Genomic DNA, 14,319 nt, shown 5'->3' on the forward strand with positions numbered 1-14,319 from the left:
ACCTGGTGTAACAGGGCTGCCTTCTTCTTGGTCTGAGAAAAAAAAATAACATAGTTATAACAGTGGAAGAGCTATGGAACCAACTCAAACCTTCTCTATCTAAAAGGGGTAAAGAAAGACAAGGGATGGGCCATATTGCTGACGTCGGCGGTCGCGTGACCTATCACATGACTCAGTGACATCATGGCAGGTCCTCACACCACCGCGACCCATACAACAGACCGGACGCAGCGGAGAAAACACCGGGGGCCATCGGAAGGTAAGTATAATCTTTATCTTTTATTTTTTACCATTTTTATTCTTTTTTTTAACTATTACTTGGTCACACTATATAAATCCATGCCGGTTGCACGGATTTATATAGTGTGACCAAGCTGTTAAGCACTTTCCAAGTGATGCTAAAATCGCCTGGAAAAGCGCTTGATAACCCGCATGCGGAAATGCATGCAAAGACGCTTGACAAACGCATCTACCTGGCGGGAAAAACGCATGTAAAATCCCCATGTGTTTTACCTGCCAGGGAGAAGCGGAAAAAATATGCAGCATTTCTGCATCGTGGGCACATAGCCTCATTGTATGGTTATCAAATACTTGGCAACATGATTGTCCCAGTCAGTGCAATTACAGCGATACCAAACTTACATGTTTTTTTATTTCTACATTTTAATGGTTAAAAAATAAAAATCAGAACCTTGTAAAAATAATTTATTTTGTTGCCTTTTACTAAGACTAGCAACTTTTCTTATTTTAGGTCAGTGGAGCTATATGAGAGGTTGTTTTTTTTTTGCTTTGCAAGCTGGCGTATTCATTAATTCCATAATGAGGTACTAGGTTTTCAGCACTTTTTATAGCATTTTGTGAAAGAAAAAAGCGCAATTCCGTAGTTTAGATTTTTTTTTCTCTGTAATCTGCTTACTTTAGGGATTAATTAATTTATATTTTGATAGATCAGGCTTTTACAGAAAAAAATATATATATTTGTTTTGTTTTTTAACCAGAGTTGTGAATTCAAATTTTTTTTCATTTTTCTTAGACTTGCTGTATATTTTTAATGTATATTTAATATTTTTTTTTACTTTTTTAGTCTCCTTAAGAAACTTGAAAACTGTGATGCTTTCATTGCTTGTATTATATACTGCAGTACCACAAAATTGCAGTACAGTATATAGCGTAAATGCCTGGAGTACACAGGAGTACCAAGATGGCAGTTATGGGGCCTTCAGCAGTCCTCGGCCGACATGGTATCATACTGGTATCCTGCGATCACACAGCGGGAAGAGTGATGGTAGCCAGTGTGTGCGTGTACCAGAAAGTAAATCATTTAAATGTCGCTGACAGTGATGGACAGCGGCATTTACATAGTTAAACAGCAATGATCGGATCGAGCTTTGATCGCTGCTGTTACAAGCGAATGCTGCTGTTAGTCATTTCATCGCAGCTACTTCATTATACGCAGAACCAGGCATGGATGTGACATCCATAAGTGCCCAGGGGTTAAAAAATAAAATAAAATTCAAATATTCTACCGAATTTCTGAATCCTTCTTCAAGATCCTCATTCAACAGCCTGAGCAAAAAAAAGCTATAAAGAGCGTCTCTCACTCAGTACAGAGGCAGCACACTGATTTTAATGAAATGAGTGTAATACCTTATTTCCCCTGCGGAAGTGCTGCAGAATAATTGAGCTGTCAGGGTTCCCACAGATTGAGCTGAGTACTACCGGCACCTTATGTACCGTAACTGAAATATTGTCCATCAGTGGTGTAAACTTAAGGGCTGCAGAGGTTGGTACCTTTACCACCATCCCCCATAGGCCATGGTACCAGAGAGGTCCGAAAGACCCTTCTTTCATATACAAAGATTCTCTTTAGACTGGTCAGTGTAGATTTTATACTGGATCTTGGAAATATATTCATATAACGCTTGCCTGACTTCTTCTTCACAATGAAAGTTGTTTCCATTCCAGCATGGATGTGATCTGTGACGTGGCAGTGAAGCAACCAGGTCCCCGGGTTACCAGCCACCAGTTCTATCGTCTGAAAAGTCCCAGGAAAGAGGTCAAACACGTCCGCCCGGTGGGTCTTGTCTTTCTATAAGTCAAAGTCAAAACATATTATTAATTTACCATTCTATAGACAGAAAATATCCTCTTAGGGGCTCATATCTTCCCTATCTTACATACACTGGGCCGATAGATTTGGTGTGAGTCCACCTATGAATTTATGCATTACATTATACAGTATAGGAGTTCCAGCCTGCAATACTCCAAAGCTGCATTCACAGTTCTGTAGCCTCAGAGCTGAAATCACCCAGCATTCCTTGCCGGACAAATGTTTGCACAGAGCTTGATCGGGTGAACTGCAGACACATAAAACTAAAGTTGTCCAAGCTTGCCTATATCTGATGTATATGGGGGCCTCCTGACTACCCTGACAGATGATTGGGGGGGTGGGGGCAAGAAGAATCCAGTCTGTAGGAATTATAATGGCCAATCCTGCCATATAGTGCCAAGATGATACTGAAATACAGCGCTCAAATAATGTGTAGTATCCAATAATACTTTATAAAAGACCTTACCGGATACCAGCACACAGTTCCCAGATGTTATTGTACATTGCGGGATGACACTGGGCGGCTTCAGGTGACAACTTTAAAGGCTCATTTCTTACTTTGCCTACAGCTTTGGGTAAGAGTCGTCCCACGAATGCCGCACACAGCTGGGACAGTTCTGCACATGGACTGAGGAGCTTTAGGACAGGTGAAAGTCCTACTGTAAGCGCCAATATATATTCCACCGGCACAGCAGTATCAGCAATAGCTCATCATGACATTTACATAGGATTTAAACTAATGTTGCCCCAAATTCCTTTCCTAAAGAAAATATGAAGCGCCCCATGGCAGGTATAAACCACAAAATAACCTGGAGGACCTGGTGTCAGATCCTCTCTACAGCAATTCACCGCCAGAGGCTACAATATCTCTGTGGTTTCAGGAATTCCCTGCATGTCAGTGCGAGCAATGCACAAACTGGTGGAACAGGTTAGAGCGAGAAACTCATGAATATAAACTGATAAAATACTGTATATATGCTAAAAAATATACAGCATAGATATATATGAGATTGATTCATAGATAGATACTGAGATAGATATAAATTAGATAGATAGATAGATAGATAGATAGATAGATAGATGATAGATATAAGATAGATAGATATGGGATAGATAGATAGATAATAGATGATTGATAGATAGATATAAAGATAGATAATGAGATATACAGTGGGTACGGAAAGTATTCAGACCTCTTTAAATTTTTCACTCTTTGTTTCATTGCAGCCATTTGGTAAATTCTAAAAAGTTCATTTTTTTTCTCATTAAAGTACACTCTGCACCCCATCTTGACTGGAAAAAAACAGAAATGTAGACATTTTTGCAAATTTATTAAAAAGAAAAACTGAAATATCACATGGTCATAAGTATTCAGACCCTTTGCTCAGACACTCATATTTAAGTCACATGCTGTCCATTTCCTTGTGATCCTCCTTGAGATGGTTCTACTCCTTAATTGGAGTCCAGTTGTGTTTAATTAAACTGATAGGACTTGATTTGGAAAGGCACACACCTGTCTATATAAGACCTCACAGCTCACAGTGCATGTCAGACCAAATGAGAGTCATGAGCTCAAAGGAACTGCCCAAGGAGCTCAGAGACAGAATTGTGGCAAGACACAGATCAGGCCAAGGTTACAAAAGAATTTCTGCATTACTCAAGGTTCCTAAGAGCACAGTGGCCTCCATAATCCTTAACTGGAAGAAGTTTGGGAACACCAGAAGTCTTCCTAGACCTGGCTGTCCAGCCAAACGGAGCAATCGTGGGAGAAGAGCCTTGGTGAGAGAGGTAAAGAAGAACCCCAAGATCACTGTGGCTGATCTCCAGAGATGCAGTAGGGAGATGGGAGAAAGTTCCACAAAGTCAACTATCACTTCAGCTCTTCACCAGTTGGGCCTTTATGGCAGAGTGGCCCGACGGAAGCCTCTCCTCAGTGCAAGACAGCAAGACATATGAAAGTCCACATAGAGTTTGCTCAAAAACACATGAAGGACTCCCAGACTATGAGAAATAAGATTCACTGGTTTGAGAGATAAAGATAGAACTTTTTTGTGATAATTCTAAGCGGTATGTGTGGAGAAAACCAGGCACTGCTCATCACCTGCCCAATACAATCCCAACAGTGAAACATGGTGGTGGCAGCATCATGCTATGGGAGTGTTTTTCAGCTGCAGGGACAGGACGACTGATTGCAATTGAAGGAAACATGAATGCGGCCAAGTACAGAGATATCCTGGATGAAAACCTCTTCCAGAGTGCTCTGGACCACAGACGTGGCCGAAGGTTCACCTTCCAACAAGACAATGACCCTAAGCACACAGCTAAAATAACAAAGGAGTGGCTTCAGAACAACTCTGTGACCATTCTTGACTGGCCCAGCCAGAGCCCTGACCTAAACCCAATTGAGCATCTCTGGAGAGACCTGAAAATGGCTGTCAACCAACGTTCACCATCCAACCTGACAGAACTGGAGAGGATTTGCAGGGAAGAATGGCCGAGGATCCCCAAATCCAGGTCTGAAAAACTTGTTGCATCATTCACAAGAAGACTCATGGCTGTACTAGCTCAAAAGGGTGCTTCTACTCAATACTGAGCAAAGGGTCTGAATACTTATGACCATGTGATATTTCTGTTTTTCTCTTTTAATAAATTTACAAAAATTTCTACATTTCTGTTCTTTTTCAGTCAAGATGGGGTGCAGAGTGTACTTCAATGAGAAAAAAAATGAACTTTTTAGAATTTACCGAATGGCTGCAATGAAACACAGAGTGAAAACTGTAAAGGGGTCTGAATACTTTCCGTACCCACTGTGTAGATAGATAGATAATGAGATATATACAAGTGCTTCTCACTAAATTAGAATATCATCAAAAAGTTTATTTATTTCAGTTCTTCAATACAAAAAGTGAAACTCGTATATTATATAGAGTTATTACAGTGATCTATTTCAAGTGTTTATTTCTGTTAATGGTGATGATTATGGCTTACAGCCAATGAAAACACAAAATTCATTATCTCAGTTAATTAGAATAATTAACGAAAAAGACCTGCAAAGGCTTCTGATGCATTTAAAAAGGTCCCTTAGTCTGTTTCAGTAGGCTCCACAATCATGGGGAAGACTGCTGACTTGACAGATGTCCAGAAGGCAGTCATTGACACACTCCACAAGGAGGGTAAGCCACAAAAGGTCATTGCTAAAGAAGCTGGCTGTTCACAGAGTGCTGTATTCAAGTATATTAATGGAGAGCTGAGTGGAAGGAAAAAGTGTGGCAGAAAAAAAAGGGGGCACAAGCAACCGGGATAAGCCTTGAAAGGATTGTTAAGAAAAGGCCATTCAAAAATTTGGGGGAGATTCACAAGGAGTGGACTGCTGCTGGAGTCATTGCTTCAAGAGCCACCACACATAGACGTATCCTGGACATGGGCTACAAGTGTCACATTCCTTGTGTCAAGCCACTCATGACCAATAGATAACGCCAGAAGCGTCTTACCTGGGCCAACGAGAAAAAGACCTGGACTGTTCTCAGTGGTCCAAGGTGTTGTTTTCAAATGAAAATAAATTTTGTATTTCATTTGGAAATCAAGGTCCCAGAGTCTGGAGGAAGAGTGGAGAGGCCACAATCCAAGCTGCTTGAGGTCTAGTGTGAAGTTTCCACAATCAGTGATGGTTTGGGGAGCCATGTCATCTGCTGGTGTAGGTCCACTGTGTTTTATCAAGACCAAAGTCAGTGCAGCCGTCTACCAGGACATTTAGAGCACTTCATGCTTCCCTCTGCCGACAAGCATTTTGGAGATGGAAATTTCGTTCTCCAGCAGGACTTGGCACTAGTGATGAGCGAGTATGTTTTGTTAACCCTTTCGCCGAGTATACTCAGGCGAGCACCGAGTATTTACAACGTGCTCGGTGATATGTTTGAATCGCTCCCATGTGCATGATTTGCGACGGTTTGACAGCTTTAATACATGTGAGGAATGTCTGCTTCTTACACATTCCTCACATGTATTAAAGCTGTCAAACCGACGCAAATCATGCACATGGGAGCGATTCAAACATATCACCGAGCACGTTGTAAATACTCGGTGCTCGCCCGAGTATACTCGGCGAAAGGGTTAACAAAACATACTCGCTCATAATTACTTGGCACCTGTCCACACTGCCAAAAGTACCAATACCTGGTTTAAAAACAACAGTATCACTGTGCTTGATTGGCAGCAAACTCGCCTGACCTTAACCCCATAGAGAATCTATTATAGAGAATCTATGGGGTATTGTCAAGAGGAAGATGAGAGACCCCAGACCCCACAATGCAGACAAGCTGAAGGCGGCTATCAAAGCCACCTGGGCTTCCATAACCCCTCAGCAGTGCCACAGGCGGATCGCCTCCATGCCACGCCGCATTGATGCAGTAATTGATGCAAAAGGAGCCCGACCAAGTATTGAGGGCATTTACTGAACATACATTTCAGTAGGACATTTCGGACTTTAAAACCATTTTTCAAGCTGTTGTTATAAAGTATTCTAATTTACTGAGATAATGACTTTTGTGTTTTCATTGGCTGTAAGCCATAATCATCAACATTAACAGAAATAAACACTTGAAATAGATCACTCTGTTTGTAATGACTCTGTATAATATAGGATTTTCACTTTTTATATTGTAGAACAAAAAATTAACTTTTTGATGATAATCTAATTTAGTGAAATGCTCCTGTATATATGGGATAGATAGATAATTAGATAGATAATATAATGATACATATATATGAGGATAGATAGATAATGAGATATATAGATAGATCTGTCACCAGATCAGAAGTGGGCAGTTTTTGCTCTTATTTTATTCCCTCTGCTCCCCGGAGTATTGTTTTCTTGTCTATTATTTTTTTTATTACTCCACCGTATGGTTTCAGAGATATGGGCTTTTTTTATTTAGTGGTAATTTTTATAGTCTTTACTAAGGGGGTATATCTCACAAGGTAATTATGCAGAGCAGCCTAAACACACGCCCCAGAGGATCCTGTGAGCACCGCCCCCTTGTAAAGAGCACAAAAATTATCACTAAATAAAAAAGCCCCTATCTCTGGAACCATATGACGGATTAAAATAAATAAATAAATCAATACTCACGGGCGCAGTGGGATTAAAAAAAAAAGCAAAAATGGCCACTTTTGACCTGGTGACAGGTCCTCTTTAAGAAATATGTTTGTCATGTACAATATGTGATTTTCTGGCTTATCTCTGAGAAGGAATAAGTGACATATCACGCATTAGTGCGGAGTGTGGAGCTATCAGCTGTCTGCACCGTCCACACCTGATTCTTGCTCCGTTCCCAGCACTTCTGAGTCAGCCATATACATTAGGTGTATTCCCTGCTGTATACTTTTGATGGAAGGCTCAACGATATGCTAATGTACAGGCATACATCACCCATAGACTCATTATAGAAATACTGCACGTTATGCCTCTCTTGGCAGAATGTCTCTGCATAGAAAATTTCAGCCAACTACATTTTTAAATACAGGCGAAAAAGGGTAAACCGGTCCATTGGAGGCCAAAAATACATAAGTTTGGCTTATATGTCAGCAGAGCTCCTGCACATGCAATATTGTAGAATAGGATTTTGCCCATCTCCTGGCAAATTATTAAAGGGGAGTAATAGGGCACATACAGTACAGACCAAAAGTTTGGACACACCTTCTCATTTAAAGATTTTTCTGTATTTTCATGACTATGAGAATTGTACATTCACACTGAAGGCATCAAAACTATGAATTAACACATGTGGAATTATATACTTAACAATAAAGTGTGAAACAACTAAAAATATGTCTTATATTCTAGGTTCTTCAAAGTAGCCACCTTTTGCTTTGATGACAGCTTTGCACACTCTTGGCATTCTCTTGATGAGCTTCAAGAGGTAGTCACCGGAAATGGTCTTCCAACAATCTTGAAGGAGTTACCAGAGATGCTTAGCACTTGTTGGCCCTTTTGCCTTCACTCTGCGGTCCAGCTCACCCCAAACCATCTCGATTGGGTTCAGGTCTGGTGACTGTGGAGGCCAGGTCATCTGGCGTAGCACCCCATCACTCTCCTTCTTGGTCAAATAGCCCTTACACAGCCTGGAGGTGTGTTTGGGGTCAATGTCCTGTTGAAAAATAAATGATGGTCCAACTAAACGCAAACCGGATGGAATAGTATGCCGCTGCAAGATGCTGTGGTAGCCATGCTGGTTCAGTATGCCTTCAATTTTGAATAAATCCCCAACAGTGTCACCAGCAAAGCACCCCCACACCATCACACCTCCTCCTCCATGCTTCACGGTGGGAACCAGGCATGTAGAGTCCATCCCTTCACCTTTTCTGCATCGCACAAAGACACGGTGGTTGGAACCAAAGATCTCAAATTTGGACTCATCAGAGCAAAGCACAGATTTCCACTGGTCTAATGTCCATTCCTTGTGTTCTTTAGCCCAAACAAGTCTCTTCTGCTTGTTGCCTGTCCTTAGCAGTGGTTTCCTAGCAGCTATTTTACCATGAAGGCCTGCTGCACAAAGTCTCCTCTTAACAATTGTTGAAGAGATGTGTCTGCTGCTAGAACTCTGTGTGGCATTGACCTGGTCTCTAATCTGAGCGATTTAACCTGCGATTTCTGAGGCTGGTGACTCGGATAAACTTATCCTCAGAAGCAGAGGTGACTCTTGGTCTTCCTTTCCTGGGGCGGTCCTCATGTGAGCCAGTTTCTTTGTAGCGCTTGATGGTTTTTGCAACTGCACTTGGGGACACTTTCAAAGTTTTCCAAATTTTTCACACTGACTGACCTTCATTTCTTAAAGTAATGATGGCCACTCGTTTTTCTTTACTTAGCTGCTTTTTTCTTGCTATAATACAAATTCTAACAGTCTATTCAGTAGAACTATCAGCTGTGTATCCACCAGACTTCTGCACAACACAACTGATGGTCCCAAACCTATTTATAAGGCAAGAAATCCCACTTATTAAACCTGACAGGGCACACCTGTGAAGTGAAAACCATTCCCGGTGACTACCCCTTGAAGCTCATCAAGAGAATACCAAGAGTGTGCAAAGCAGTCATCAAAGCAAAAGGTGGCTACTTTGAAGAACCTAGAATATAAGACATATTTTCAGTTGTTTCACACTTTTTTGTTAAGTATATAATTCCACATGTGTTAATTCATAGTTTTGATTCCTTCAGTGTGAATGTACAATTTTCATAGTCATGAAAATACAGAAAAATCATTAAATGAGAAGGTGTGTCCAAACTTTTGGTCTGTACTGTAAATGTTTTCACTTTTAAAGTTATCAGGTTTCCTGTCTCTTGCTTTAAACCAGGGATATCAAACTCAAACACACAGAGGGCCAAAATGACACAAACTTGGATAAAGTCGCGGGCCACGAAAAAGTGTAGATGGTGCCCACTACACTACTGTGTGCACTGTATCACTGTACGAGAGGAGATGTGACATGCACTCACCTTATACAGAAAGCTCTGAGCGTGGAAGTGCACGGTGTGCATGTCAACTTCATTCCCCATCCCCAGAAGATACCAGTTGGTCTTCTCACCTTCAGTCATAGTGAGGCCGTGGAGATTTCCATAAATCTTTCCATTAATAGCTGTAATACCACAAATAAGTCAGTATTGAAAAAATCCATAAATGCCCTGTCCAGACACTAAATACTAGATACAAGCTCTAAAGCCTGCAGAATAGTGAGTGCAGCTCTGGGGTATAATACAGGATGTAACTCAGGATCAGTACAGGATCAGTAATGTAATATATGTACACAGTGACTGCACCAGCAGAATAGTGAGTGCAGCTCTAGGGTATAATACAGGATGTAACTCAGGATCAGTACAGGGTAAGTAATGTAATGTATGTACACAGTGATGGCATCAGCAGAATAGTGAGTGCAGCTCTGGAGGATATTACTGGATGTACCTCAGGATCAGTACAGGGTAATTAATGTAATGTATGTACACAGTGACTGCACCAGTAAAATAGTGAGAGCAGCTCTGGAGTATAATACAGGATGTAACTCAGGATCAGTACAGGATCAGTAATGTAATGTATGTACACAGTGACTCCACCAGCAGAATAGTGAGTGCAGCCCTGGAGTATAATACAGGATATAACTCAGGATCAGTAATGTAATGTATGTACACAGTGACTCCACCAGCAGAATAGTGAGTGCAGCTCTGGGGTATAATACAGGATGTAACTCAGGATCAGTACAGGATCAGTAATTTATGTACACAGTGACTCCACAGTGAGCGCAGCTCTGGAGTATAGTGAAAGATGTAAAGTTCTGTGGAATTAATGGTGCTATATACAGTAGGGGAAATAATTATTTGATCCCTTGCTGTTTTTGTAAGTTTGCCCACTGACAAAGACATGAACAGTCTATAATTTTAAGGGTAGGTTAATTTTAACATTGAGAGATAGAATATCCAAAAAAAAATCAAGAAAAACACATTGTATAAATTAGATACTTATTTCCCCCACTGTAAGTGAGTAAAATAAATAATAAATAAGGATAGACATCAGGAATAAAACAAGCTAAATAATGTTATGTTTTTACAAATTATTCAACTTTTGATGTAGATCCATTTGTTATATAAACTGTAGTATAATTATTCTAAGGTGGCGGACTACTCACCATGGATTTTGTTGCTTTCTTCAAATTCCTCTGTCACATTGATGGCCGCGGGATCTTTATGAACATAAGTCTCAATATTGACATCAAAATACCATGATAGATTTTCATCAAAAACCAAGAACAACAAAGCGAATTCCCGAGCTTCATCCCTCCTCCGGCCTTTGTTGTCCAGTATACCTTTCCTACAAGTCAGTAGTGGTCCTACCAGGCCACTGTACATGTCCTGCACAAAAGGAGATAGAAAAATCACCATAAATAAAGACAGTCTATAGAGAAAAAATAATTAAGAAAATAATAGAAAATTTAAAATAGAAATTGAGCAGAATTGAGGTTAGAATTAAAGATACATGAGACCTGGTTCAAGGGCAAGACTTACCTTGAGGATATCAGAGAATCTTACCTCGGGGGGCGATCTGCAAGTGGCGGCAAGGTTAAGTTCTGCCAGCTTGTTTACTCCACTACCTGCTCATTTGCCAAAAGCACCCAGTGAGAGTACACTGCCTTTTTCTCGGTCTTAGAATTATTAATTTTAAGGACGCTATTTTACTAAGGTAAAAAGCTAGAATTGGCCTTGCCTGATGAAAAAATATATCTTGAACGCCAACTCACACCTCCACCTTCCTGCTGGGACTTATATCAGTTATTCAAGCGAATAGCAGGAACCAAGACTGCATTCATCTTCAAGGTCGTAGCAAGCAGGAGAACTGTGGGTACCTTGAGCTTTTGAGGGCACATGGATCATAGACAGTGTTTTATGGGCTAAAAGTCCTGGATCGGAGTTTTCTTCAATAAATGTCAATGAGCAGCAACAAAAGCCATAACATTTTTATAGTGTATATAATACCTTCATATAGTCTTCTTTGGAATAGTAGGCCCATGTTAAACAGTCCGGATCATTACTCCCTGGTCCTGATCGTTTGGGAACATTCCAATGATAAGTACTTGTACCTCCTGAAAAAAATAACGGGTAAAAATGTAAAAGAAGTCACAGGAGCCTGCAAAAGTGACCCGCGATATAGATCCTAATAAATAATTATGGCTTTAATATGACATTTATATTTGCTAAGGTTGCTTAAAGGAGAAATTGAGCCTAAGTGTTTGGAACAAGGATTTTATGCATCATATCTAATGTCGTGGATCAAAGGCTCTACAGAAAATGAGAGGAGTCCCAGCACGAAGGTTCATGGTTAAAAACTCTTCGTTATTAGAAAATTCCAAAGTCAGATGGTTATCTTTGGAATACTGTGTCATTCCCAGGAGTAGATGGTTCTCACTCCCCATCAAGAACAGAGGAGTACTGTATCAGTAAATAGTCCAGTAGAGCCAAGTTCTTACACAATTATCCCAAATATCCAGCAGAATCCAACACCATTTGGAGGTATCTTTGGACTCAATCACTTCATCCTTGATTGACATTTTGCTTTTTTGCTTTAGTTCTAACGCTACAATATCTGATTTATTAATCTTTCTTGAACATTTTAAGATGATAGTGATTAGGGGGGTTTCTGCTTTAACTCACCCGGTAGAGTATTTTGGATCACACTTCCACCATCAAGATCTGCCACCTGAACACCATGTGCGTAGATGGAGTAAGGGCGCGAGGCTTTGTTTTTAAACACAATAAGTATACTCTCCCCAACTTCTGCTCTTATGAATGGGCCTATGAAAAAAAAAATTAAATTAGGTTTTATTTACATAAAATACATAAATATGTGATTATCCACATATACATTTTTTTATTGTTCCAGTTTTAACACAGCCAACTAGAGTTTGGCATTTACTGTGTTTCTGTAGCTCTAATTTTTGCCTTTGCAGTGTAGACTGTGCCAGAATTAGCAGAGTCATCTCATTATCATTAGAGGGCAGGTGATCTAATGACATCTCCATTGCACTAGTAGAGGTCTACATAAATGTATGTGCACATGTAGCGCCCCGAGGGTTCGGCCGCTACAGGGGTATTACACCTCAGCCAGAGGTGTGATATTCCACTCCCGGGTAAGGATGAAGTATGGACTAGGGCTCAGGTAGCTGCATACACACACTCACCCCATTTCCGGGGGACAGCTCTACAGTGCTCCCATTTATATAGTAATGCAGGCCATCTGACCATGTCCCTGGCTGGAGTGGGGAGGGGGGAGAGAACCCAGTGATGTAGGAGCAGAAGGGGATGGTTTCTGGAGCATAGGAAGGAGCTCATTGGTTGTTAGTCACCTGAGCTCAGACACAGAGGAGGAGGTATAAAAGGTGGGCACCATCTTAGAAGAAAGTTCAGTACAGTGGAGAGGTGACAGGGAGCGGAGGCTCTGTAGGAGCTCTGCTCAGAAGGCAGGCCTAGGGTGAAGGCCGGAGCCTGAGAGGAGAAGGAGAAGTGGGCCTGGAGAAGAGGCCGAGGAAGGAGGAGAAGAAGGAACAGGAGAGGAGGAGAAGAGACAGAGAAGCAGAAGGGCTCAGAAACAAGAAGGAAGAAGGAACCCTAAGAACCCACGAGAATACAGGGTGAAGGGTCAGGCAGAATAAGGGTACCGGATCCCAAATTGGTGGAGGTAAATTATCCCTCAGCCAAAGACCGGAGGTCGTGATCATCTATTGGTGCGACCCCCCGCTAAACCTGCTAGGAAGGCACCATATAGGATAGCGGGTAACGGGGCTCACGTTTGCCTGCATAGATCCGCAGCAGCTGGACAGAAGTTTGGTCACTGGTGGGGCACGAGCCAGAGAGAGGACAGAAGGGAGTCCTGTGCCATACTCCTGAATTGCCTGGGGTTTGACCGAGTCCCTCACCTGGTGGACACAGCACGGCTTGGGCAGTCATTGCTGACAGAAGTGACTTGGAAACCAACTGTGAGTAAAAGACCCTGGACTCCAACATGTAGTCGTTTATTTTCTTACCGCGCCAGCACTAACGGTACTGGGACTCCCTGCACTACAACCCCCACCATCTACGCTCACTGCCCTGAGGCTACACTCCTCCCGTGGGGAGTTGTACTATTCCCTGCTGCACCCACAACACCAGCCTCAGCGGTCTGCTCTGCAGCGGCGGTTCACTCTGACCGCAATCCACGGGTGGCGTAGTCGGACATTGCAAAACATATAGAAGACTGCCACTGGTCTGACCACCCTGAGCCACGGGATCGGGTTGCCACTACTACTCCCAGCATTGCCCTGAAGCCCGGTTCCGAGTGCCCCACGGCCCAGGGGGTGAGTCAGCTTTGGCGTAGTCGGCAGGATCGTGACCAATCCGCCACAAACGGGTATTCCGCGCCTGAAAAGAGACTGTTTTACTGTATTAAAGATGGCGCCTGCCCCAGACGAACGAGCGCCATAATGTGCTCGCCAAAAGACCACAGGAGGCCACCTCCCATCGTGGGCCAGGTCCCAGAATGGCGCCAAAGAAGGAGCCCACCCCCAACAGCCATGAGTGTGGCTGTGGAGATGTCCATCAAGGTGGGGGGGCTGCCCCTGAAGGTGATTGTCAGCGGATTGCCCCAAGACCACCCCCACTGGGGGCGGAAAGAGAAGAAAACTGCGGGGCAGGG

At 42.2% G+C, this 14,319-nt stretch overlaps 1 protein-coding gene across 1 annotated transcript in view; it reads right to left on the reverse strand.

Moving 5' to 3' along the window:
- HEPHL1 (hephaestin like 1) overlaps positions 1–14,319 on the reverse strand; it is a 129,346-nt gene that overhangs the window by 6,593 nt on the left and 108,434 nt on the right. Inside the window, exons 14-19 of the mRNA XM_073662181.1 lie at positions 12,303–12,443; positions 11,628–11,734; positions 10,784–11,006; positions 9,603–9,742; positions 1,927–2,089; positions 3–32 (exon numbers count right to left, since the gene is read on the reverse strand). Of these exons, the coding sequence (XP_073518282.1) occupies positions 3–32; positions 1,927–2,089; positions 9,603–9,742; positions 10,784–11,006; positions 11,628–11,734; positions 12,303–12,443 (804 nt within the window). The remainder of the gene's footprint in view (positions 1–2; positions 33–1,926; positions 2,090–9,602; positions 9,743–10,783; positions 11,007–11,627; positions 11,735–12,302; positions 12,444–14,319) is intronic.

This window comes from Phyllobates terribilis, unplaced genomic scaffold (assembly GCF_046119375.1).
Source record: "Phyllobates terribilis strain yellow unplaced genomic scaffold, ASM4611937v1 Scaffold_2__4_contigs__length_985480577, whole genome shotgun sequence".
In the NCBI taxonomy this organism is placed as follows: Eukaryota; Metazoa; Chordata; class Amphibia; order Anura; family Dendrobatidae; genus Phyllobates; species Phyllobates terribilis.